Source organism: Saccopteryx bilineata, chromosome 1 (assembly GCF_036850765.1).
Source record: "Saccopteryx bilineata isolate mSacBil1 chromosome 1, mSacBil1_pri_phased_curated, whole genome shotgun sequence".
Classification (NCBI taxonomy): Eukaryota; Metazoa; Chordata; class Mammalia; order Chiroptera; family Emballonuridae; genus Saccopteryx; species Saccopteryx bilineata.
The window spans coordinates 104,408,728-104,436,503 of NC_089490.1; the positions used below are offsets into that span (position 1 = coordinate 104,408,728).

The 27,776-nt window shown below is 43.0% G+C and overlaps 1 protein-coding gene across 1 annotated transcript in view; it reads right to left on the reverse strand.

Moving 5' to 3' along the window:
- Nucleotides 1-4,297: 4,297 nt before the first annotated feature.
- The window catches only part of PAH (phenylalanine hydroxylase), a 56,454-nt gene continuing 32,975 nt past the window's right edge, over nucleotides 4,298-27,776 (reverse strand). The window contains exons 5-13 of the mRNA XM_066263033.1: nucleotides 19,141-19,208; nucleotides 16,153-16,349; nucleotides 13,827-13,962; nucleotides 12,708-12,777; nucleotides 11,128-11,184; nucleotides 10,355-10,450; nucleotides 9,676-9,809; nucleotides 5,648-5,763; nucleotides 4,298-4,903 (exon numbers count right to left, since the gene is read on the reverse strand). Coding sequence (XP_066119130.1) covers nucleotides 4,860-4,903; nucleotides 5,648-5,763; nucleotides 9,676-9,809; nucleotides 10,355-10,450; nucleotides 11,128-11,184; nucleotides 12,708-12,777; nucleotides 13,827-13,962; nucleotides 16,153-16,349; nucleotides 19,141-19,208 — 918 coding nt within the window. The 3' untranslated portion in view covers nucleotides 4,298-4,859. The remainder of the gene's footprint in view (nucleotides 4,904-5,647; nucleotides 5,764-9,675; nucleotides 9,810-10,354; nucleotides 10,451-11,127; nucleotides 11,185-12,707; nucleotides 12,778-13,826; nucleotides 13,963-16,152; nucleotides 16,350-19,140; nucleotides 19,209-27,776) is intronic.

Sequence of the window (27,776 nt, forward strand, 5' to 3'; positions counted from 1 at the left end):
AGACCTCGGTCTTCACTAGCTCTTTCTTGGCTCTGGGGCTCTAACACTTGGTGGGGTGCCTAGCTCAAGGCGGGACTCCAGGCAGGAGGAGGCCAATGTGGGCAGCCACACTCCTGGTCATCCCGGATGGAACCGAAGAAATGCCCAGAGCAAGGAGAGGCAGGACACAGGGCTGGAGCTGTCCGTGGTTCTGGTCGACGTCAACACACGGATATTTAAGATCAAGAGCAGCGCCCAACTGCCGCTAAAGCGGTTGTGAGGCAAGAATTGGTTTTAATTATTCATTCGCTGTCAAGATCTGAAAGCCGTGTTTTAGCGTCCTGCAGAGCACACGTCATTGCCTGAAAGAACCTCAAAGTTTCTTTTCATATTCCCCCTCAATGCCATCTGCCTTTTAAAACTTAAAACACTTAAAATATTTTGATACTTCTCACCCTTCTCCCTCCTGGAATCTATTTCTTCTTCTGCTTCCTCCTTTGCCCCACCTCCAGATCGAGGTGGAAAAGTACCAGGTGAAGACTGCATAAGCACGTGGTCATTTTCAGCTTTACTCCTCATCCCCAAGCCGCCAGCCTGGCCCTGGTACATCCAAGACAAGCTAATACTGGAATTGGCTTAAAACCCACTACCCCAGCATGACCGGTGGTGGCACAAAGGATAGAACATTGACCTGGGACTCTGAGATCTCAGGTTCAAAACCCTGAGGTCACCAGATTGAGTGCGGGATCACTGACATGACCCCATGGTCCCTGGCTTGAAGCCCAAGGTTGCTCACTTGAGCCAGGGCTCACAAGCTCAGCTATGAGCCCCCCCATCAAGGCACATATGAGAAACAATCAATGAACATCTAGGGTGCCACAACTACGAGTTTCTGTTTTGCATCTCTCTCCCTTTTCCAGCTCCTCTCTCTCAGAACAAAACAAAACAAAACACTGCCCCAGCCTGTATGCCCAGGAGATAGAACTTTAGAACTTTTAATTTCATCAAATAGAAACGGAACCTTTGGAATGCTGGAGTTTGAATCACTTAAAATAGAACTTGTGTTTGTGATTCCATCTGAGTTAATTCTGAGCCAGGACTGAAAAATGAGACTCTCCCTTTTAGTTCAGAGAGCTCCAGGGGAGGGAGGAGAAAAGGAGGTCCAGTACTGAGGTGCTGCGTAGGTGGAAACAAGGATTCTCTGGATCAACTTGGTTTGGTTGGGCCACAGAGGCACTGCCCCATGACCTTCCCAGTAATCATTTTAACAAGCCTGGTCCTGTGATGGCACGGAAGTAGATGGTCAAGAAAACATTTGTTGAATTGAGCCCAAACAGTGCAATAAATTGCATTGTTAAGCATCATATGTCAGCTGATTCTTTCATCCCTCTATCAAGCTATAGAGCTAATGGTTGATTTTCGCCACATTTACTCTACAATCCTTTAATGAGTGGGGATATAACAGTACTCTTAGAGGAACAAAAATTTTTAAAAATCACATCCACAGTTGATTAATCTGTCCTGCTTGATCTGTAAGAATTATTTCCATTTGGCCTTCTACACTGGCTTTTTCTGAGGTTGGCTTTGGAGTATAGTGCTCAGAGGGGGAAATTACTTGACGGAAATGCTGAAGACTTTTATTTTAAAAATTGGTCTCTACTTCTTGTCCCTAGAAAGACAAAAATCCTGACTGCTCCCTCTTCCCAAGATGACCTTAAACTTGGGCAGAAAAATATGAAGCCATGATTTCTTGTGTTGATTCCTCAGTAAAACACCATGTCTGGAGAATGATGTGTAAATCAATTTTATTTATGTTAACAATTTTATAAAATGAGCACAACATGATAGCCCCAGCTGAAAGAAATGTTGTTAGCTACAGAGTGCTGACTCTTTGGAGCTTATGATTCAAAACTGGTAGTGCTACAGCTCCAGCTGGAAAAGTAAACTGCACAAAGATGAGTGAATGTCAGAAACGGGAATAGAGCAGTGAAGGTCTATTGCCCTTAGCTTCAAAGAGGAAATTTCCATTTTAATCTCCAAAGTTACCTTCTTCAAAATGCAGTTTTAGCTTCATGCTGATGCACGTTTTGTTATTTTATTACTTACAATATTGATTTGCATGTGTATATATAAATTTGGACTGTGATGAAAGGTTTAAATTTTTCTGTAGTTACTCTTTTCTTGAATGGAAGCCAGAGAGTCCCTATGTAGGGTGCCCACACATCTGTCCATCTCTTTGGAAAGAAAGGTCAACCTGGATCATGTTGCTGAACCAAAATGACCATAATAATAATAACCAATTATTACAGCATCCCATCTGTGCTTTATATCACAATAATAAACACCTTAAATTGTTAGATACAACTGAAAATGTTTGAGAGGTTTCTCTACACACAAGATGTTACCTGATCTTTGTGACAATCTTATGAGGTAGGCATGGGTCTTCCACATTTTACATGAAGGATATTGAGACTGGAGAGATTAAAAGTCTCTCTCCAAGTAGCTTCAGCTTGATGTAAAACTAGTATTTACACCAGAGCAATGCTATGGAAAAATGCTACTCAGTGCCTCTTACTAATGCACTTCTAACAAAAATGAGAACCTAGCTTTTATCTGTATAAACACCAGACATTGTCACCAAGGGAATAAATGGCACACTTGTCCATTCTGTTTTTTCTTCACTCAGTCAAAATTCAGTCAAAGTCTGCAATGAGTGAGACAATCGTCAGAGTAGTGTCTTCTGGTCTTTTTTAACAACTAATTCTGAACTCTTTTCACCTCCTGACTTTTTCTCCATAAAACAAGAGGCTTTGGTGCTTTACCTACCTCCCATTAATCCCCCCTCCCTGCTGGGGAACCCACTGGGGCGGGTGCTGTCCTAGGTGCTGAGGAACTGCTCTGGGAGGTGTGGGTAGGCCGGTCCTTCTCCCTCGGCTCCAGCCTCAGACACTCTCTTTTAGGAGTCACATCTCGGTCATAAAGCCGCTACTTTTTATTTGTTTATTTGTTTGTTTGTTTGTTTGTTTGTTTAGTGACAGAGACAGGGACAGACAAGAAGAGAGGGAGAAAGATGAGAAGCTTCACTTCTTCGTTGCAGCACCTTAGTTGTTCATTGATTGCTTTCTCATATGCCTTGATGGGATGGCGGTGGAGGCTATAGCAGACCGAATAACCTCTTGCTTAAGCCAGCGACCTTGGGTTCAAGCTGGTGAGCCTTGCTCAAACTCGATGAGCCTGCGCTCAAGCTGGCGACCTCAGGGTTTCTAACCTGGATTCTCTGCTTCCCAGTCGAATGCTCTATCCACTGTGCCACCTCCTGGTCAGGCTAAAAGCCTCTACTTTTAATCTCAGACTGCCCTCTGTGCTAACATTACCCTCACGCCCCCCCCCCCAAGAGGGACTCTGCAGGGAGCCTCTTGTCTCCATGACTTTTCCAAAGACATTCTGGGAATGAAAAATTTGGGAAACATTTCCTCCTTCTTTACCTTGCTATTAGGCTATATTGTTTCAGCCAAGAAAACAAAGCTCATCTAATCCCACAGCTTCAGGGCTAGGGGCTGCCAGGAGTATTTGGACATTGGAGGAGCTCGAAAACCTTCTCTGGTTGACAGTTAACCCTTGCAAGTAATGCTGTTTTCCCAGGCTAATTCTTTACTTCTGGATGGTGTCCTCTGTGGGACAGCTTTAAACTGTTTTCTTCCCCAAACACGGTAGGTTGGAGGCTTAAGGGAAGGGCCAGCCACAATACTAAAACCAAAGTGCTAACTAAAAACAAATAAATGCTTAATGAATATATACAAATGTCATTACTTATTAAATGTAGTAAGCATTAAAATTTTACAGCATTTGAATGCATTCTGTAGATTTTCTTGCTTTGCCATGCTCAATTAGCTAGGAATCCTGAGAAACCATGACTACTTACAAAATAAATGAATTACTTGGAACCATATCATTTCAAAAGCAAAATAATAAAAAATTTTTGAAGTAGTTTAATAACAAAAAAATGTGTTGCTATAATGTAGGTGTGTTTAACATTTTTGATATGATGTAAGGTTGAACCACCCAAGTTAGAATGTGCTTAGGGTAAAGAAGAGGACATAAAGGGCCATGGTTGCACGTGATGCCATGGTGCTCATCATCCCCATCCTAAAACACATCGTCCAAGCCTGCTGGTGAGAAGATTGGGATCACCGCATCCACCAGCCCTGACCTTCCCTGTCCCTGAGCAGCCAACCACAGGGACCATAATAGCTCTAGAAAGATATGAATAAAATAGGACTTTCTCATCTCATCATCATAAATAAGACATACAGAAATGTTTTCATATTATATTATAAACTTTAATGTTTATAACTATTTTACTTGGGTCCTAAATTAAAAGAAAATCATACATAACATAACAAAGCAGTTATTAGAATCATAGTTCACTGAACTAGAAAATGACTTTTGTAGGCTAAGATTTCTATTAAATTACAAAATTCAATACTAATTACAGACTTAGGTTTTACATTGAGCGATAGATATTTCTTTAGAAATTCTCTATGGTAAATATGAAGCTTGAATGAAGCAGGTCACACCTTTTAATTAATTTTGATGAAATCTGACAGATTATTAATTTTAACCCAACTGAGAGTATGTGATCATCTTCTCTAAATTAGATGATCCTAAAACATTCCCCATTATGCTTTTGGGTATGTATTCAGATGCTGCCATTTCAGATTATTTAGATTGATCTGTTGATCCTCCATCTTGGTCAAAAAATAATTTAAGGCTGTCATTTCAAATTCAGGTTTGATTTTCTGACTTTTTCAGATAAAATAGAAGTAGTTGGATTTCTATCAACAGATGCTCAGTTGACAGACCCTGTTCTGTCCATAGCTTCACTTCATTTTCCGCAGGGCACTGCAGAGAATTCCAACTTCACCTACAAAATACAAAAAAAAAAAAAAAAATAGATGAACCTGAGCCACTCATATCACGAACAAGCACCCTTCCACAATGTATCCACAATATGTAAAGAACTGAGAAGTCATTGAGATGCCTGGAGTTGTTAGGTGCCACCCCAACCCCAAGGAACTCATGGCTTAGCTATGGTGGTAGGGTTTGGGCAGTTATGGCACAGGTAGTTAAAGTATTAGAGGAGCTAGAGTCATCATATAATTAGCTGTCTCTTTCCATAGAATTTCTTGGGAAATGAGCTAACAGTTTTCTCCCCAAGGGAAACCACCAGCCATTCTGTTTCTCTTTTATATGACCGTCCACTGATGCTTGCAAGGAATGAAGCCATTGTACCTAAGAGTGGTTCATACAAACGTCTTGTGCCAGAATCACCTGGAACTTTATTACAAATGCAAACTCCCAAGCCCCACCACACATTTAGTGAATCTAGTCTGAGGCCATGACTCATGACTATACACTTTGATCTCTCGCCCCCAAGTGAGTCTGATGCACAGCACACTATGTTTGAGAATGCACAGTCTAAGCAGATAACTCAGTCCAGACCACTGGACTAAGGTATGAGAGAAACACTCCCACCTATTTCATGTTCTCGCTTGAAGATGCTTTTCTCCTTAATTCAGTATTTAATACATTTCTTATTGTTGAAGGTAAGAAAATACAGCCTTCTATTTCTGGGAAAGAGAGTGACCTCAAGGGATATGTTACTTACTATTAATGGTGTCAGCCAAAATCTTCAGTTGCTGGGTACTGTCCAAGACCTCAATCCTTTGGGTGTATGGGTCATAATGAACTGAGAAGGGCCGTGGGATTGTAGCAGCAAAGTTTCTAAAACCAAAACCATAGATCTGAGTGAAGGGCACCCTTTGGGGAAGAGGTAATTCTCGAAGATTTCTCAGTGACATTTCACTTGACTGTTGATAGCACTGAAAACGCAGAGGGTTTAGGAGACATGCTGAGAAGTGCAGTGGAGTTTTGGTGAGGTCCTCTTGGGCACCCTTTGCTGTTTGCATGTCTGTGTGTATAGACAAGCACGTGTATCCACATATTTATTAGGTCGCCTACCTCCAAAAAGACAGAGGCAGCTTACAATAAAAGCGCAGATTACAATAAGGCCAAAATTCTCATCACTAAAGAAAAGAAAATAAAAAGAGTAAGTAAAATCCAGCTAAAGAATGTTATAGGAAAAAATAAGCTCGGTGTGCCTGGCGACCACTGTAAGGAGAGAAATACAGCTCTCAAGAGTTGAAGAAATACTACATTATTAATGAAATTCAGCATGGCCCGAGTACCTCCTATGTACCAAGAACTATGTTAAGTTCTTACTGTTCTGTAGTCTTTATAATTTTCATTCCTTTTAATCTTCAAAAAACCCTAGGAGAGGCCCTGTCCGGTTGGCTCAGCGGTAGAGCATTGGCCTGGTGTGTGGGGGACCCAGGTTCGATTCCTGGCCAGGGCACATAGGAGAGGCACCCATTTGCTTCTCCACCCCCCCTTCCTCTCTGTCTCTCTCTTCCCCTCCCTCAGCCGAGGCTCCATTGGAGCAAAGATGGCCCGGGCGCTGGGGGTGGCTCCTTGGCCTCTGCCCCAGGCGCTAGAGTGGCTCTGGTTGCGGCAAAGTGACGCCCCGGAGGGGCAGAGCATCGCCCCCTGGTGGGCAGAGCATTGCACCTGGTGGGCGTGCTGGGTGGATCCCGGTCAGGCGCATGTGGGAGTCTGTCTGACTGTCTCTCCCCATTTCTAGCTTCAGAAAAAAAAAAAAAACCCTAGGAGAAAGTTACTATTATTATCCCCATTTTACAGACGAGAAAACTGCGACTTGGGAGGCCTAAGTGACAACCAAGGCCATACTAGCAAGACATTGTGGCACTGGGGAAAGACCCAAGTAGTCTGACTACTCAGTGGGCCTGTGGTCTTCATTTCCCTGCCTTCCTGATGCAGTACTCCTGGGCCTTATGAGGAACATCAAGCAATAAGATGAATAAGCTATTCCAAAATGGCCTACAAAGTACAAAAATATCACAAATAATATGTCTAAGTTGGCTTCTGGTGACAGTAAAAGTTGCCATACTGAGAAGACAATTATAAGGGAGGCTAGGAGGGCTCTCCAAGTTTAACAAGAGTGGCAAGAGCACAATGGCTGGATACCCAAGTGTCAGAGCCAGAATTCCTGGGTTCACACCCTGCCTTTGTCAGTGACAACTCCTGTGACCATGAGCAAGACCTCCTCTGTACCCTGGTTTCCTTATTTCTCTGTAAAATTGAAGCAAGAGCAAGATACCTCAGAGCAGTGGTCTTCAACCCCTGGGCCGCGGACCGGTACCGGTCCGTTGGCCATTTGGTACCGATCCGCAGAGAAAGAATAAATAACTTACATTATTTTTGTTTTATTTATATTTAAGTCTGAATGATGTTTTATTTTTTTAAAAATGACCAGATTCCTTCTGTTACATCTGTCTAAGACTCACTCTTGATGCTTGTCTCGGTCACGTGATACATTTATCCGTCCCACCCTAAAGGCCAGTCCGTGAAAATATTTTCTGACATTAAACTGGTCCGTGGCCCAAAAAAGGTTGAGGACCACTGCCTCAGAGGATTGTAGCAAGTGCAGTTATAATACAGATAAGAGCTCCTTGCAGGTTTGCTGTTATCTTTCCTTAGTGACTGGGCCCCATGACGAATGGATGGGTATGTGTACCTCTTCACTCTTCTTTGAAAAAAGCTTTCTCAGCCCAGAACTGAAAGGCTCTGTGGAAATCCCAGAGATCCCCAGGTCCTTTCCTTTGTTTTTGTTTTGTTTTATTTGTTTTTTGAACTTTGTTCTTTAGAGTTCTTTTTGGTTTCCTCTCAGCGAACAGAATAGAGCTTCTGTGGATGTCTCCTGTGGGCTCTGGACACTAGCAAAGTAGGTGGGATTTCAAAGGCCTGAGAGGCCCTGATGCTGGGAAGTCCTCCCCTGTTGGTGTGGGACTGATCACTTCCCAGGCTAGGGAACCCTCTCCAGTAGGGCCCTCCAAATGAGATCCCAGTGTGAAAGGTCCAAACCCTGGACCAGCCACTTACTAGCTGCATGACCCTGGGTGAGTTACTTACCCCCCTCTATGCTTCTGCATGCCCATTTGTAAACTTTGTAGTCTTATTTGAAGATGAAATGAAAAGTACTTAGAACAGTATTTAGCACATAATAGGCTACAGGCACCTTACCTGTTGTTGTCACTGTTCTTATTATCATTATCATTATTATCCCCCAGGTGGAGTGTTGCACTAATCCACTAAAATCCATTGCCCCAAAGGAGTCAGAGGAATGGCAGAGAAGAGCCTGCAGGGGCTAGTGGGAGGCTAGACTCATAGTGAGGGATGGAGGCTTAGGAAAGAACTGGGAAAGAGTGGCGGGAAGGACCACAGAACCCTGGGAGGAGGGGAGGAAGGGAGTCACTAGACCAAACCATGTAGACCCATGGCCAGCATTTTGCCTTTCACTGTGTAAGCCTGACTCATTGAAAGCTGACATACTCAGTTTCATAGGATCCCAGAAGTCTATATACCACATGTCTAGTAACCATCACTGATAAGAGATATATATATAAAATGTGTGATGAATATATGCAGACATATATATACATATGTATATAATATATAATAAAAATATATAATATAAAGTATATATTATATAAAATATACATTATATAATATATTTAATATAATATAACATCTAACTATTTTTAATATATTATTTAATTATATAATTGAAAATGTTATTATTATATATTTGCATATAATTATATAATTGATAATTATATAATTAATAATATAATTAATATAATAATATATAATAGATATATAAAATTTATATTAAATATACATAAATATATATATAATATATGTATATAAAAATATGGTAATATATGGTCAGTATCAGGATAGCCATGTTCAGGTAGGTAGACCCTTTCTCTGCCTGGCCTGTCTCCTGAGAATAGAGTTGCTCAGGCAGCTTCATGGCAGGACTATCAGCTCAGAGGGGTGAGAGTTTCAGAGTCCTGGTACTGCTCTGTCACCCTCTTACTGATCAGCCATTGAGACTGGTGCATTTCATAATTATTTATAGGCATGCCTACTATGTGTCAGTAAATCCTCTAAAGACTAGGGCAAGGGCATAAAACAGAAACAAACAAACAAACAAAACCCTATTCTCACTGATCTTAAACCATATAACCTAGTAGACATTAATAAGCAGTAAAGAGAAAAATAAATTACAAATGGAAGTGAGAAGTGTTGGCATGGGGCTGAGTAGTAATTTTAAATAAGCTGGTTAGAGAAAAACACACAAAGAAGGTTACATGTGGGTGAAGATTTGAAGGAGGTCAGGGAGTGAGTTATGCAGGTGTCTGGGAGAATAAAGTGAACAAAGGACTTTCCCAGGTTATAAGATTTCAAGGACTGATTGGGTGGAGGGACCTCAGTGGCCACTCTGGATACAAGAGGGTTCAGTGTGTGAGCTTGGTGGCTGCACTGAACAAGGATCAGGTGACACATCCAAATAATAAGCTGTAAAACAGGGTCTCACTAAGGAATCCCTCCCAACACCAGGTGGGACGGAGCAAGGGTGGCAGGTTCTGTCTGCTGCACACTGTTGCCGTCGGCATAGGAGTCCAGCTCTTGGTCAACCACCCACAGATCAGTGACACCAGACCAAGCCAGGAGGTCCCAAGAGTTTCTGACCCACCTTAGTCACCATCTCACCTTACTTTCTCCTTGGCATCCTTAAAACTCTCAGCCACATAATACAGGGGCTGGAACTCTGTGATTGTGTAGTCCTGGACAGCCGTCTTCTCCAGCTCCAGGGGGAGGAGCTTTGGCTTGCCCGACAAGCAGTACTGCAAACCCCAAATGGAAAATTTTCACAGTTAAATCAGGGCCAGTGGTTCTGGTGCATCCCACAGGCCATTTGTGTGCCCTCTCCCATCTCACCTTGATTCCTTCCACACTGCAGCCCAAATGCAGTAACCCGAGTTATTTTGCATCTAATAGATCTCCCCCTTTATAGCTCATTTAAAACCTACAGCAAGGATAGAAGTGAGTAATTCACCCTAACCATTTTCAAGCAAAATGATCAACAGGCAATATGGGAGTCAACCACATTTTCTGGCATGTGTTTGCATAAATCTATATCACAGTTCAACTTTGGAATCAGGAGGCCCCTCTGTCCTGGAGACCCATGCACTTACAGTTCAATTTATAACACCTACACTTATGATCAAATCATAGCTGCTAAGTTAAGGTACCAATTACTTGAGCTTAATACCTCCAGGTTGAATCACAAAATGGATGTAAGTGGGGTTTCCATAGCAGCAAGAGAAAAGGAATGGTCAGCTGTTTCTACCACTTTCACACCTATCACCGGTCCCTGTTAGGGTCATACCTGTAATTCACCAAAGGAAGACAGAAGTCCAGCACCATATGCCTTTATGGAGTCTCCTTGTTTGCAGAGCCCAAACTCCACAGTAAACCAGTAAATCTGGAATGGAAAGTCAAGTTGAGAGCACACTCTGAGGAAGGTGAAGGCAGCAGATACCCCAGGATCAAGGACAGGACTGCCCAGGTGAGAGTTTGTGAAGTTCTGTTCTCTGAATCAGCATGACTTGGGTCACCTCTCCATCTCCTGTGTCTCATTCTAACCAACCACCTGTTGAATCAAGAGTTAGCTGAATGCAAGATGTAACAGGAAGCAGTGTTAGTGGAGAAGATTATAGAGGGAGCCCCGAAAGTGTTCCTCTCTCTAGGACAAGAATGCCTCCACCACTTTTGCTTTCTTTTCCATGGCATCAACAAGAGTGAGGTGTTCCCTTTAAGGTGGTTGCAATTCCATCAGGATCAGCAGTGAGAGGCACGGGACTGGATGTGATAGACTCAATGAGGGGTCATCCCCTCATCTGAGCTAAACTTGGGGTGTTTCTAAATTACTCCCTGTCAATCACTGCTTCTACACACACATTTCATGCCTGAGAATTATCAAGGGCAATTATAGCCTGTTGATGTTTTCAAGGTTCTCTGTTTAGAATCCCATGTAAACATCTTCATGAAGCTGATTTCAAAAGGAGACCATTAATGAGAAATCCAAATGTAAAATTTCTTCCCAGATGTTTCAGCTTTCAGGGGAGGATCAAAGCTTCAATCACCTGAGGACTAACTTACCGTGGCGAGTTTCTCAACATAATCATCAGGTGCACCCAAAGAAGCGAGGCCAATTTCCTGTATTGTGGAGAAACAGAGTCATTGGCATGACCGGGGTCTGCCTATCTTCAACTTTCATGTACAGTTTCAACCTTGTACTTGACCACAAGAAGGTAATGGTTGACCAGATATCTTCAGAAGAGCCCAGAAAGACCCTGGTTGTTCTGTCATGTCTTCCCTAACTACACATCATAGAGTACAGATCTCTAGAGTAGAGGAAATTTTCCCCAACAGCTGGCCTTTTGTATTCACTTTACAGATGAAAAAACTGTAGCACAGAAAAGGGAGATGACCTTCTTAAAGTACTTTGTACCTAAAGCTTCATCTCTTAATTCCAGCTCAGTGATTGTTCTTTCACAGAAGAAGTGGAACCTTCCTGGAATGCTGGATGGGTCTTAACCATATAGCCTGAAGCACCACCGGAGAAGTGCTTGGTATCTGCCCAAGTATATGTAGATGGAGAATCCTGAAATGTCACGGATCACTTCTCATCACAACTCTAGCTGCAAAATTTCTCTAGTGGTCTCTGTCTCTGTTACAATATTTGCTTTAGCCTGCTTTGTATCAGGTGTGTGTGTGTGTGTGTGTGTGTGTGTGTGTATCTTCTCTATTGTATGCATTCTTCATTGCAAAAAAATCTTAATCGAATGTCTTCCATGTGGCTGGAGGTACACAAAATTGATAAAGGTTCTTTACATCATGGTTGTTACATTTGAGTGGGCAGAAACAAACAATAAATAATAAGCATAGGCATGAATATGTTAGAAAATTATAAGTTCTTTGGAAGGAAGGAACAAAAGGAGAATGGGACAAGAGAGATTGAGAGTGCCAGGAGTTGGGGTTACAAAGAGTGATTTTAAATCAGGTCCCAGGGTAAGCATTATTGAGATGATACTTGAGCAAAAACTTGATGAAAGTGACGTTGTTAGCTCTGCTGACATCTAAGGGAAGAGAACCGTATAGGCCAAATGTACAGCAGGTGAAAAGCTCTCTAAGGAAGGTAAATTCAGTTTTTTGGAGGAACAGAGAGGGACTAGTATGGCTAGAGCAGAGTAAGAGGGTAAGAGGAGTGGCATGTGATGTCAGAGAGCAATCTGGAGCCCAGTCACATAGGACCTTTTTGTTTTGATGAGACTGGAAAGACATTTAGCTTATTATTTTTTGCCAGTTCTAAGTAGGGCTATTGCTACTGGATTCTTGGCAAATGTCATCTTAATGAAAGCATATACCAAATGACTGCTGGACAGGGTAAGGTTACTCCTATAGGGGGATCAGGGAGGCTTACACAAATGACAAGTCTCTTAAACTACACCTGCTAAGATAAGTGAAATTAGCAAATTCAACAATGTAATTCAAAGGATGAGCAATTCATCAATCCCATGTTGTGGCTCTGAAGTGGGTCCCTCTCCATGGGACCACACACCCATCTTAGGTGGGAGCTCAGAACTTCACCTTCCAGAAGACAGGTGGGAAGGTGAACTTATTTGAGTAATCCAGGTCTCATTCCAGTAGGTAGAAAGCTAAAGAGATTTATTTCTCACCTGGGAAAACTGGGCAAAGCTGCGATCTGAAAACAAGGGCACATGTCCCAACAGCTCATGGCAGATGTCACTAAAAGACAGAAAGCACAGAGTCTGAGAGTGAAGAAGGGTTATAATGTAAGCCAGACTCAATCTTTCTACATGAGGAATGGGCAGGAAGAAAGGAAGTGATTCATTCAGGCTTATGACCTCACTTCCAAAAATCAGTGATGTGCAAACCTTGGTATCAGATGAGGCAGAGTACAAGAGAAAAGAAGGAGAAAGAAAAGTAAGAGCAGGTTAGGGCACAGAAGGCAGAGGGTGTGAGATGTATGCCCAATGGGGTGCAGAGAAGCCAATATTCCTTTGGGCATCCTCCCATACACCTGAGTTAGCTGTGGATAATGAACACTTCCCATTCCAAGTCTTCAATTTGGTATTGACATTCTTGTGCTGAATTATTCCTCATGGGAAATATATATATATAATTAATACATTTATTATTTATATATTAATGATATACATATGGCATATTTAAATGGTACAATTCCTCTATTATTTTGGAGTGGGCAGAGACCAATCAGGGAAGAAAACTTACATTGATTTAACACTTTATGTGCCAGGTGCATTAAGAACAGGTCTTTTCTGATTTATAATAACTTTGTGGGCAGGGAAAGACAATTTTGGGTGTTCTCTTGACTTTCTGCATGAGTTGCTTACGTTCTAGCTGCCTAAGATGACAGCTAAATGTGAAAGTAAGCAGCATAGCAGCCAGCCACTTTCCGCCTCCAGCCAAAGCACAGTCTATGCAAAGAGAGCTTAGAATCAGAGGTGTTAAGATAGCTTGCTTCCATTTGGAACTTCATAGCTCTGACTCCTACAATCCCTTTGAAATTTGACTACAACCTCTCATTCCTACAACCAAGGAGGTCTAAATCTTTGGTTCACAAGATGCCCAAATTTCCAATCAGTGTGGTCTATTTGGACAGAGAAAATCACCAAAGAAATGAGTTTTTCTCTTTGTATCAAACAATCAAAAAATCCAGGCAACTTGTTCTATGGATCGGTCCACAATGACCCTAAACCTTATTCCTGAATCAAGGAGAAGTGGCATGCACTGTCTCTGGCAACAATACTCACGGTTCAGGTGTATACATAGGTTTGGACCCATGTCTGATGTACTGGGTACAGTGGAAGACCCGGAAGGCCAGGCCACCCAGGAAATCCCGAGAGGAAAGCAGGCCAGCCACAGGTCGGAGGCGGAAACCAGTGCAAGCTAGGAAGCAAGGGAGAAAGAAAACTCAAAGCTCACCACAGCAGTGCTTGAGGAGTCTGAAAACCTTTAGAAAGGGAAGCAATACACCCAGCTGTCCAGAAATATGGGTGCTGATGCCGGGTAGACTTGGCTTCAAATGTCTGCCCCAATACTTTCTACTGGGCGATGTGGCCAAGTAAGTTAATTTCTCCGAGCCTCAGTTTCCTTATCTGCAACATGTCAATAAATACTTCTTATGATTATTCTGAGAACGAGAAGAGCTAATAAACTACTTTCACAAAGCCTAGCACTTAGAAAACATACAACAAATTCAGCTTTCATTATTGCTTGTTAAGTTGGAAAACTTCTTCCTTGCTCCTCATGTTTCCAGAGTGCAGAGAAATTTTCACTGCACTTCTCAGGAAGAAGTATAAAAGGAGCACATTGGCTTCTCTACTGTACCTCACACAGTCCTTCCCATGAGAAGCAGTGCCTTCTCAGCAGTGCCTTTGGAAAGAGGATTGAATATTCTCAATTCCACACTTTCTTCCCTTTCTGTCTTGACTGTCCACAGAGGAACAAACTCTGGTCTGCTCTTGGCCATGCAATGGACTACACACTGTGACAATGAGTTGGCAAGTAAGTTCACCTACTCTAGGGGTGGAATAACAGGAAGCCTGTGGTGGCTGCACATCTCTACCATATTTTCTGCTTTTATTAGTAATAAATCTGACATTTTGTTTTCCATCTCTCTTGTTCCTATATTTGTCTCTCAATCTGTTTTAGACTTAGGAGGAGAATAATGACAGTGAGCATAATAATGACAGTGAGCATGATAATAATAATGGCTAACACCATATTACCTACATATGTCAGACACTGTTCTAAACACTTTATATATCCTAACTAATCCTCATAATAACCCTATGAGGTAGATGCTTTTACTATCCCCACTTTACAGATGGAGGAGCTGAAACACAGAGGTTAAAGTTTTTGTCCAAGGTCACAACTACAGAAAGCCTGATCTCAGAGGCTATTTTTTCTCTTAATTACTACTATATAAACTTTCCAGTTGCTAATATTACTGTTTCATTATTATTATCCTTGGCCGTGGAAATGTGAGTAACTAGCTAGAGTATCTTTAGGACCCCTCACCCCTCCACCTATGTTCCCAGGACCCTCAGGGTGAGAGTCACTCTGCTTGAGCTCTCGTTCCCCTGTTTATCTGAGAAGTAAAGATTTTTCTAAATGGAAGGAACACAAAAGGTCATCTAACCTATCCCCAGCCTGTCCCAACTGCCACTTCCCTTCCTGCCACACAGTTCCCTGGCTCCCCGCCCCAGGGCTGATCATACCATCACCACACAGCTCAGAGGCATGGAAAGTTCTTCATATCTATAAATGTGTAGTCTGTCTTCCCACTTTCCTTCATTCTACCTGGCACACAGTAAGTGTTTACTATGGGTTAGTTGTTCGTTTTAGTTTGGTTTTGCTAAATTAACACCTCCTGGCAGAGAGAAAAACACTTATCTCCCCGGAAATGATGTAAAGAGACCAGTCATCCCAATAATCTATTTCTCCACTGAGGTACTCTGAGTCCAATTTAGCCCAAATGCACTGAGCACATACTATATGTGTATCACTATGTTGGATGCTTCCACATGCAACATCTTATTTCATTCTCACAATTATCTCGCGAGGAAAGCTAAAAGGCTGACACAGACTTCATTGGAAAGCTAATAGGAGTGAGGTAGATACATCCAACTAGAGAAAGTCAAAACCAGAGTCATACTAGATGGATGTTCAGACTTAGAGCTCAAGGCTCTGAACACTGCCCCCACAAATAACCCATTCTACACAAAGGCATGCTGCAGCCACCTCATAACACAGCAAGGTTGCAGGGAAAACCTTGACTGGGCAACCTGGGCTTTGAGTATGGGGGCAAAAAACTTTTCAGGGGCATTAATAAGGCAAAACCCATACCTGGTGCCTTTTTTATTTTTATATTTTGGCAGCGGGTTGGGGGGAGAAAGGTGTGAGGTGATGCGAGTGGATTAATAGTGGAGGCTAGAGAAGAGGCCGGGCTCAGCAGTGGCATTCGCCTTTCCTGGGAGAATCAACCTGCATGCATTGCTATAGACATGCTCAACCTGCTCTCCACTGACACTCTTCCCTGCTGCTCCTTTATTTTTGGCCCCGACATGGACTTACTCTGCAGAAACTGAGAAACATCTTCCAGCTGGGGAATGTTGTCTTCACGAAAGCCACAGTACTTTTCCAGAAGTGGGAAGATATGGTTATGCTCGTAGCACGCGTGGGTTTTATACAAGGACTTCAGGGTCTTGAACACCGTCCCCCATGTATTCTTTTCTTCCTCCGTGTATTCCACTCGAGGGATGGGCTGCCCACTAGAATATAGGCATGAGATGTTTGTCTCTGGTGGGGCGGGTGCACAGTGGTGAATGGAGGAACATTAGCAAAGGGAGATGGGTCCAGAGTCTGTCACCTCCCAGACTCCAGTGGACTTCGTAAGTTGTTTAAAAGAGGAAAATTTCACTTTTTGATGTAGGAAACATTTAACTGATTTGGTTAAACAACAATGCAAATCTCACTTCATTAACTGCATCAAAGATGTGCTGTCACACTGGAAAATCACTTGGCCTTTCTGCTCTCTTATTTCTCCAATTGTCTAGGTAAGGTGAACATTCACTTCCCTTCAAGGGCCAGGCAAGTAATGTAAATATGTCAAGTAGCAGGTACAGACCACAGGAGGGTGGGGTTGAGGCAACTAAAGAATGCATCCGCTTCCTAAACAAAGGCATCTAAGTTCAATTAAAATTTTGTATTATGTCAACTAAAGCAATTATATTTATGGGCTAAAGTGGCTTTAATATGTGCACCATGAGTTTGAGACCTTTGTTTAGTGGGTGTGCATTTGTGGGATTTGATATTTCAGCCCCTGGGAAGTTATGAAGGTACTTAAGCATGCTAGGTATAAGATCTGTGTACGTAGCGTCTTCTGCTGTAATATAGCAGAACTACAGGGAGCTTATTAAGGTACATGTGTTGGCCCTGCTCCATAGATCCTGAATCTGTAGAGGAAGAAAAAGTCTAGGCATCTAGATTTCAGTGAGCTCCCAGGTGACATGCTATCATTTAAGAGTCATTAGTTTGAAAGGTCCTTTTGAAAACTACCTAAGAGTGGGGCTGTGTTCTGAACAGTGAAATAAAATAAAACCAAAGAAATCTTGACTTTGAAGACCAGCAACTATTCTTCAGGCTGTAGGCCTGTTTCCTAACAGGATGCACAGTGTCTGGGACAAGGTGGGCCTATTTATCTCAGAATAAAGACTCATCATCGCCTGACCAGGCAGTGGTGCAGTGGATAGAGCGTCGGACTGGGATGCGGAGGTCCCAGGTTTGAGACCCCGAGGTCGCCAGCTAGAGCGTGGACTCATCTGGTTTGAGTGAAAGCTCACCAGCTTAGACCCAAGGTTGCTGGCTCGAGCAAGGGGTTACTCGGTCTGCTGAAGGCCCACAGTCAAGGAACATATGAGAAAGCAATCAATGAACAACTAAGGGTCACAAGGAAAAACTGATAATTGATGCTTCTCATCTCTCTCCGTTCCTGTCTGTCTGTCCCTGTCTATCCCTCTCTCTGATTCTCTCTCTGTCTCTGTAAAAAAAAAAAAAAAGACTCATCATCATCGGCTCCAAACTAGGTCACTCCAGCCTGTTCAGAATTGTAGCTCAGCCCAGGACAGGAAAGCAAACTCACTGTTATGTTCTACAGAAAGATGGGCAGGGATTAGGGGAAAAGGCAGATTTTTCACACAAGTATTAAAAGAAAGACAAGCTCAGAAGGTCCTGCACTGGCCAGGGGGACGATTGCTAAAAGGACATCAGGAAGCTCCTGCCTAAGGATGCACCATTATTTCAGGGCTAACTGCTAATGAACGGAAAGAACAAACTTTGGAAACAGAGTTGTATTCAGTACTTGGCTGTGCTATTTCATAGCCGAATGGCCTTGGGCAATTTAGTAAACCTCTCTGAGCCTAACCTGTGCAGCTGTCACATAGGTTAATTATTTAGACACACATTTTATCAACTCATCAATATACTGGGATTCTATCATTCATAATGCATGAGTTTGATCCCCATATGGGACAATTATTGGAAGGTGCTAAGGACTCAAATGTGCACTGATTAGGCATCTATCTATACCTGATTGGATGGTGTCCACCTGACTATGTTGGGGCAAAGGCAAGGACAGGAGAGAGAGGTCACAATGTTCTGTGATTCCTGCTTACCACAAGCCAAAACACACCTGTGCTAGGCCAAAGTCAGTGTAGTTCAGGATCCTTCCACTACAGGGAAGTCATTCAGAGAAGAAAATTTCCTCATTTGAAAGGTGACTTTGTTTTCAGTATATAGAGCCCTATCATCTCCTTCATCTTCCTCACGTTCTATCAAAGTTGTGAAAGAACCATTATTTGGTGTTCTGGTCAACTATTAAGTTTCCTCTCATACGTATCTTTTCTCATGCTCTTCACTCAGGACTGGGACTCAGAACCCCTCAACCCCAACATGCTAAGTTTCCTGAGTACTCAAAATGGCACACCTGTTCTCATCCAAATAACATGGATATTTGCCTTTTCCTTTGGCTAAAAGAAAGTAGAGGAGGGGCACCGAATCCCAAGCCGGAAAAAGGGCACATATCTGAAAACTGCCCTTCGCATCTGGGTCAGATCAAATAAAAGAACACCAAAGCTGGCTCACCTGATACCTTGCTTGATTCATTAATTCAGTATAGCAGTTAACTCCTTGCATGTAAATGACTCTCTTTTTCCTTCTTTGATATTTAACGTGGAGAATACCACAGGCTCTTGTATACAGGACTGAGTCCTTTTATAACGACTTCAGACATCACTGCATAACCACACAATAAAGCTTGGAAGGGATCTGGGCCCCGGCACAGCGGGTAATTTTGTTTTGTCTAGCAGCATTTTCTTTAACAGGTGTCATTAAAGGGAAGGTCTACACACACACACACACACACACACACACACGCATACATGCATGCACCCACATACACAAAGCAGGACTCTCCGTGCTGGCATTTTCCCACCTTGGGCAAGAGGGGAGCAGGCTAGGCATGCGCTCTTCTCTCTTCCCCCCCAACAATCAAAGCAGACTTACTGTCGGTAGTTGTAGGCGATGTCAGCAAAATACTTCCGTCTTTCTCGGTACACGGGATCTTTAAAACCCTAGGAGAAAAGGAGACGCTTGCTATCTCAAGGCTTTGGAGGGAGAGGCCTAGCATAGCTATACACACTTTGAATGGGGGCCCTTGAGCTCAGACTTTCCTTGATTGTACCCTGAAAATAAAGTCTCAGTTACACCGAGGGTAAGAAGCACTCCCACCAATATGATCAGTGGCGCATTATTTAGTAACACCTTCAATTCAGTGTGAACTTTTGTGCCGTGGAATTTCAAAGTGCAAGCAGTGTGCAGGTTTCAAAGAAATTTCATCCATAGCATTTGTAACTTGTAAACTTGCTACCTTAGGCCAAGTCAGTAAGACTATCTCTGTTGAAGATGTACGATATCCACTAAATGTCTGACTAGTGGTAAGTGTCTAGCACTGCCTCCTAACTTTTTGATAGACAAACAGTACATACGTACTGCTCTTGCAACTTAAAAACAATTTTTTCCATTGATTTGAGAGAAAGAGAAAGAGTGAGAGAGAGAGAGAAGGAAAAAGAAAGAGAGAGGAGCATCAACTCGTCATTCCACTTGGTCGTTGCATTTAGTTGTGCACTCATTGATTGCCTCTCAAACGTGCCCTGACCAGGCGACCAAACCTGCTGCCTTGGTGCACCAGGACAACGCTTTACCCACTAAGCCAGCCAGCCAGGGCCACCAGTGCAATTTTTAGAAATACCATTTATTTAGTGCCTATGATGTACCAGTCTGTGTGTAAAATTTATTTTATTTATAACTCTAAAACAAACGTGTAAGGCAGACTGTTTTGAAGAGATACCTGCACCCTATGTTAACTGCAGCATAATTTACAATAGCCAAGACATGGAAACAACCTAAAGGTTTATTGACCGATGAATGAACAATGATATTCCATTATATACATATATATAAAATGGAATATTCTGCAGCCATAAAAAAGAAAATCTTCTGACAATATGGATGGATGTTTATAGTATTAGCTAAGTGAAATGTTAGACAATAAAAACAAATACTTGTATAAGCTCACTGATATGTACATGCTTTGATAAATAGAGAAATCCAAATGTTTCACATAGTTTTGTGAACCAATGTCATACCAAAAGATTCAATTAATAAAATAATAATTTTAAAAAGGAAAAATATAAAGTAAAATTACTATACATTTTTTTCATTTCAAACTTAAGTTCCAAATAAGTAAGTAATAGTTTAGAAAATATTCTATGACATGATTATTACAAAGAATAACTCTTCTTTTCCCTAGAGTATTGATTGGTTTTAAATCATTAATTGCAGGTTGAAAAGCTTAGGAATCTGAAAAATTAGAACTATCTTTCAGTTTACTTCTCTTGAAAGAAGATAAGTTACTTTGAGGTGATGTGATATTGTTTGCTTTCCAAGTGGCACCAACATACCCCTTAATGAACCTGTCTACTGGGATAATTGAAGAACACATCATCCTATTTAGAACTCGAGGCATAAATTTAATGGCTGTCAATCATTAAGGCTTGACCATGACTATCATCCTCACCTATCAGTCTTACTTAATAGTCAGTAAGAAATGGCTTTCAACAGCCCCTTTGTATGAAGTACAGATTTTGCATTTGAAGATGCCTCGGAGAACACCTATTCTTATATTTTGATCTAGACATGAGGAAGATGAAGATCGGAAAGACTTTTGCCCTAGAACCCTTAACTATAGAACCAGGACTTCCACTCAGATTTTTTGATCCTATGCAGGCTGGTAAGTGGAAGTTTGGGGGTTGAGACAGAAAACTAGAAAGACAAGAGAAAAATTCCTTTAACCTGTGAATTTCCTCCTCAGTACACTGACTCTGGAAATGGGGTGCCCATGACAATTTCTCTTCCCCGTTGGACCCTTTATCTTTCATCTATAATGTACTTTGTCTAGACAGTTTCAATAGTTATCCATCAGTAAAAATAAAATAATATTTATATAAAAAGCTTAATATAAAATTGTGTATCCAGTAGGTGTCAACTATGTCAGAGGAAGTATATAAATATATAAACGAAATAATGGAAGCAATACACCAAAGCTTAAAAAACGTTATGAAAATGAGCTACAGTAACTGTTCTATTCTTCATACTATTTACGCTTTTGAAGTTTTCTATTGTGTGTGTATGAGAGGGGAAGGGTTATAGTTAGAACACAGTAAAATAATAGTAAAAATCCATGTCAAATCTTTATGGAAAGTGGCAGCGGATTCTACACTGGGATATAACAACATGCACATATATACGATGTCACAAAGTTTTCTCTGTGGGATGATCTCTAACCATGGTCTTTCTCAGCTCAAAGTCACTAAAAAGTTTGTTACTAGCCTGCAAGGAGACCCCACTAACAGGCTACACAGACTTTGGTCTTTCGCTCTCTCAGTTACCAGTGAATGAGAGCTCTAACTGGGAAGTCTGTCTCTCATGGGGTTTGCCTTGTATCCTTTGGGCTGCCGGGTGACCGCAGGGCCTGCGTGGCCATGTAGGATATACTCTGAATTAAGCTACAGTTGGTGATAACTAATCATCTTATCTCAATTTAGACTAATAGCAGCTGTGTCCTAGCACTGCATGTAATTTATTTATAATCGCCCCATCTCAATTAGGCTAATAGCAGCAATTTTGGCTGCACTGTGGGTAGCCAAGTATGTTTTGACAGGAAAATATATTGCTGGTGAAGAAGTGAGGGAGGGTAAGGGGCAGAGGGGGGACAAATACAAGAGAGTAGAGAATTCTACAGGATGCAAAGTCTGCACGCGACCCCTCACCTTACTCTCAGAATTTCTGTTGCCTGAAGGTGTTGACATGTGTGATTTTGTCTTTGTAAGGGTTGGGGGGAAAGGGTCGCTATATGGAAAAGTCTTCGGAGTATTCTTCTAGACAGAGATCTTCACATCCTTAGTTCTTGATATCATGGCTGAGGGTGAACCTCAAACATGCCAGCCATCTTCAGTTACACAGGCTGGCACTAATACAAAATAATTTTAAATGTTGACTGCAATTGGAAAGCAAAATTTAAAAAAATAAAATACCATATTTTTTCATTCCATAAGATGCACCTGACTATAAGATACACCTAGGGTTTTTAAGGAGGAAAATAAGAAAAAAAAATCTGAAACAAATGGTGTGTTAAAATATTTAATAAAATACCATATTTTCCACTCCGTAAGATGCACTGGCATTTTCCCCTACACTTTGGGGGAGGAAGGGAGTGTGTCTTATGGAGCAAAATATACAGTAACTAAGGGCAAACGTTAACTTAAAAAGAAAACAGAAACCAAGTCAGACAGGCTGGGTTAGGTCATGAACTCACTCTCACTAGGAGCACAGCCAGTTGGTTGGTCAGTTACCCACTCGCAGCCTAAGTGTCCCCATCAGTAACGTGACACAGTGAATGGTAGCTACCTCACCGCGTTTGCTGGATTAGTTGAAGTAAAAAACTGAGGATAGAGGAGACTCTCCAAGAAATGATGCATTTGTGCACAATGATGGGAAATCCAAAAGCTGAGAAGTCTGGTTCGGAACACAAAAACGATACAGTCTGGAATGGTCACTGAGCCCACCACCCATCCGTGGGCTTTGTAAACAGCATCTGTGGCATCATTGCCTTGTTGTTTGTACATCATCTAGTCAGATAATGAGAGCTTTTTGGTATGCTGTCAGTCCTGGCCAGCTGGAAGGAGGATGCTTCACAGGAGACAAAGTTCAAACTGGCATTTTTTAAGCATCTGCCATTGCTATCCTGTAGACACGAGCCAAGGTTTTGCAAACCAATAGACAAAGGCAGTGTTGCCTACGGCCCCTGCCTTTGCCCACACGGTGTGCTTAGCCATGGCCACCACCAGGAAAGCCAAGAAGCCTGTTCCGGAAAGGACTCGGACAGCTGGTTGCCTAAATCCGTAACGTGGGAGTCATTTTACTTTTCTCCTCTTTCATTCCTTCACATCCAATAATCAATTTTTTGTCCATTTTTCCTCTCAAGTATCTCAAGTCCTATCATTTTTACTTGATTCTCACTGCTACACCTTAATTCAGGCCTCCAACATTTCTTGCCTGGACAACTATAACTGCTCTCTTTGTCTCCTCTCCACCCCCACCCCCTTCACATCAGCCCAGCAGACACAAAATGCAAATCTGGTGGGGTCAATCCTCTCCTTAAAAACCTTCAGTGGCTTCTCATCTCTTTTAGGAGACAGTCCAGAGTCCTTAAGATACCCTTCAAGGCTTTATGTGATCCTGTCCTGCCTATGTCTCCAACTCTGTGCCGAACTGCAATTGCCCACATAGTATGTCTCCAGATTTGTCCAGATTAGTCTTATTTTAAGTCTTCAAATGCCACGCTCTCCCTCCCCCACCTGTCTCAACGTTGAGGCCTTCACACGTTCTGTTCCCCCTGACTGAAGTATTCTTCCTCACTTTCTCCCAATAAGCTTCTATTCATTTTTTCCATACTGGTTTAAATTGCACTTTTAGAGACCTACCTTGATTTTCCCAAAGTTTATTGGTTTTCCTCTACAACACTCTCCCTCATTATCCTTGTTAATAATGATTAAACTCGGGGATCTCTTTGTCTTACTTATCACAGGATTTTCTGTGCACGGCATACTCGGCACAGTACTGAGCGAGGGCTGTTTAAAAATTATGCAAAACTTAAGCAAAAGAAATGTTATGATATGCCTTTTCAAAGTCTTATCAGATCCCTATTTCACAAGCTCACTGCATGCCCGGGGTCACATATATTTGTTTGATGTGCGACTTACTACTTCATAAGGCTCTGGCTCTTCAAAGTTAAATACTGACCCACAGAAGATGGGCGAGTTGTAGAATATTTATTTTCTGATCCCGTAGCAAGTGCTTTCTGTCCAGTAGAGAAGAGACCAGTGCCAGTGTGGGCTCCGTCACCTTCCGGGTCATTAATGATTCGGGTCGCCCTCAAGGCGATCCCATTTCAGAGTTCTGTCTTTTCAGTAATCAGGCCTATGTTGGTCTCTTGTATCTTCTTTTGTACAATCTGTCATCTTTCAGGGCCCTCACTCCTGAGTCAGTGAATCTTTGACAGATGTTCGCTAGATACACCTGCATGACAGTTGTTTCTAACTTTTTAAGAATTACACTCTGACAGAGCAACTTAGTAGAGGTGCCATGAGTCATTGGTGACTCAACTGGCTGGCAGACCTTCAGAACGGACCCTGACAGGGCCTTGGGCGGAGAAGGTTGGGGGGGCAGAAGGAAGAGGAAAGGAGAGAAGTATTGGGCAGAGTCCTGGTCTTGGGGAAGAGCAGGCTCTTGTTGGTGACGAGGAAAACATAAGACCTCCCCCTTGAAAGGTTGAAAAGCAGTTTGAGAGACTTAGATCAAGAAGTAGAAATAAACACAGAAAAGAGTTGTGTTGGCTGGCATCGTGTCCACCGAAACGCCCCCTCTAGTGCAGCCGTCATCTGGACACGGGTGCAAGTATCAGGGACTCTGAAGCAGAGAGCTCTGGGGCTGGGGACTGGATGTTAGGGGGTGCTGGTGGCCCTCCTTCTCTCTGAGCATAAAGTCTCACTGTCTTCCATGCGTGGTGGAATGCAGAGGGCTCCCAGGACTTGGAAAGGGTGCAGCCTTGAGATGGAAGGAGACTGGATCTCTGCAGGAGTCTGCAGAGCGATTTCCCTATTGACTACATTGCAAAGAAACTCTCCTTAGATTAGGCCATGGGGACTTGGGAGTTGTCTGACCAGCAGTTAGTCTACCATGGTGTCTAGAGGGCTTACCTCAGATCTCCCTGTTTTCAAAGTCCTCCCTAACTTTTCCAGTGCTCAGTGATGTTAGAACCAACAGCATATGCCGTCTGAGTCATTAAACCTGGTGCTTAATCGTGTACTTTTTTTGTCTTATGCTTTAACCAAATATTACCCAAACTATAGTCCATGGAACACTACCGTTCAAGATCATGTTGCTAGGGGTGAGAGAAAGGGGTCCCAGGGGTGATAAGTTTGAGAAGTGTTCGGGTAAATGGGTTTCATTCTTGCAGGACTTCCTAGAGCCCCTAATGAGATCACGGAACTTGTAAACACTGAAAATGGGGTTCTAAAACACTGTGTTTCTCTGTGTGATCATGAGATTGTTTTGCATAGACTGCAGCTTAGGATACATGTCCATGGTCCTTTCACTTGCCTCTATATCTTGTGGCTCCTATGAGGTGATAAGTCATGAAGTAGTGAACTTGTTTTTATCTGCTCAAAATATAAATCACAAGGTGCACAGTTGTGCAGCCTGCATGAAACTCACAGGGCCGGGAGGACAGGTAGGTGGGAGGCTCTAGGGAGGCCAGGATAAGAGTGAATAGAGGCTCCCAGCTGGAAAAGGCCAGTTGGGGGTATACAGAGAAACATCCCCATCAAAAGAAATGATATGGACCCAAGTACAGAGGCTGAGAATGGCCAGACAATGGAGACATGCTTCTCGAAGCGGAAACCAGACATATCCACTGGGATCCTGCTTGCCAGGCTGTGGTTGCATCCCTGTCCCCTCTGCCATTCGTGGGGGCGGGAGGCAGTCACCCGTCCTCCCTCAACTATATGACTGGAAGCTGCTGGAAGGCAGGGATCCTGTTCCACTAAATGCCTCAACCCTCTTCCCTGCACACGGCCTGGGGCACGCTTCCCAGACACGCGAGGCCACACAGCCCTCTCCGGCTGAGACGTCTCACCTGAATGCGAGACAGTGCACCCCGCCCACAGGTTAGAACGTCTACATTTTTAAAATGCAGGTAAAGCATTTAGCATAGTGCCCAGCAAACAATCCATGCTCAAGAAATGTAAGCTCTGAACACCATTTGCTTAATAAGTACGTGTGGAAGGAGGGAAAGGGAGCCAGGATGGAGGAAGGCCGGGTGGACAGAGTGGAGTACAGCTATCCTACTTAAATTTTCCATTTCACAAACAGCCCGAGGCAGATAGATGCCCTTCACCTCTGTTTCGGGAACAGTCTCTTCCTGGCCTCAGTTCTCAGAGCAGCTGTGTTGGAGGCCCTGACGTGGGATACTGGGTCAAATATCAGAACCTACTGCCAAGAGTGAAGGCCAGGGCAAGACAAGCACACCCTGCACACCGCGGGACAGAGCGGAACAGACGGTCCTCTCTGGAGGGACAGCCACACCTCTCCTCACACCCCGAGGGTTTGCTCTGTCCTTGGCCCATCAGTTCCCAGATCTGATGAGAAGCCACAGGAAGGAACTGAGAGAGCTTGGCCTTCTTGTCAGGGGGACTGTGTACCTGATAAATTGTATTTTTATAATAAAATTCATGACACTGAGAGGCCAGGAAGCCAAAGATGTGGGCTGGGTCCATAAGGAGGAATCCCAGAGTTTTAGATCATCCCTGTCTGCCTCTGAGGAAACAGACCCAGGGCAAAGGGAGGGTGAAGCCATGTCTGTGGACTGGCTTCTTCCCCCACATCCCCAGGTGACAGGGAGTGTGGCCAATGGAAGGGACGTGGGTCAGGGCAGGGGAACTGGAGGTTGGTAAGAGGAGAAAGGACCACGATGGATCCGATCCCATGAACTGGCTCAAAGGTGACCAGACAGCTTTTCAGGAAAATAATATCTTTAGACATGGTTTTCTCTCAGGGCCCACAGCCACGAGGCCCCGGACAGAGACATGTCAAAGAGGGTCATTCACAACTTATTCCACTATAAGGACCCACATGATGTGAAGAGGAAACGGATTCTGGATGAAGTCAGACATTTCTATTAGAGTTTACTAAACACTGCAAATGGAAACAGCCTTCAACTCATTTAAAGATTAATAGAGCCATTCGTCTGGGCAGACAATAAAGGACAGTGCACATGACGGTGGCACCTGTCATCTATGGAGGCTGTCAGAACTGTATCTGAATCCAGGCTTGGCTATTCTTCCCCAGGACCCTCTGTGTCAGAGAGAAGGGTGATCAAATCCCCCCACCCTGCTCCTATACCCAGAAACCATTCAAAGACCCTCTCCCCTGCCCACCAGACACGGGACACAGTTCAAGTTCTCTGAGTGGTACATCAGACCTTTTAAACTCTGATCCTCATAACTAACATGCCAAACCAGCCATTCTAAAATATTCTGGGTATTTTCAGGACCTGAGCCTTCCCATACATTGCGCCTTCAGACTGTAATGCCTCCTGCTTCCTTATTTGACAAGCATCTTCTACTAAGTTTTCAAGATCCAGTTCCAATGTCACCACTTCCCATGCCCACAGACCTGGCAGAGTATTAGTATAATTTACTGCAGGGGTCCCCAAACTACGGCCCGCGGGCCACATGCGGCCCCCTGAGGCCATTTATTCAGCCCCCGTCGCACTTCCGGAAGAGGCACCTCTTTCATTGGTGGTCAGTGAGAGGAGCACATTGACCATCTCATTAGCCAAAAGCAGGCCCATAGTTCCCATTGAAATACTGGTCAGTTTGTTGATTTAAATTTACTTGTTCTTTATTTTAAATATTGTATTTGTTCTTGTTTTGTTTTACTTTAAAATAAGATATGTACAGTGTGCATAGGGATTTGTTCATAGTTTTTTTTTATAGTCCGGCCCTCCAATGGTCTGAGGG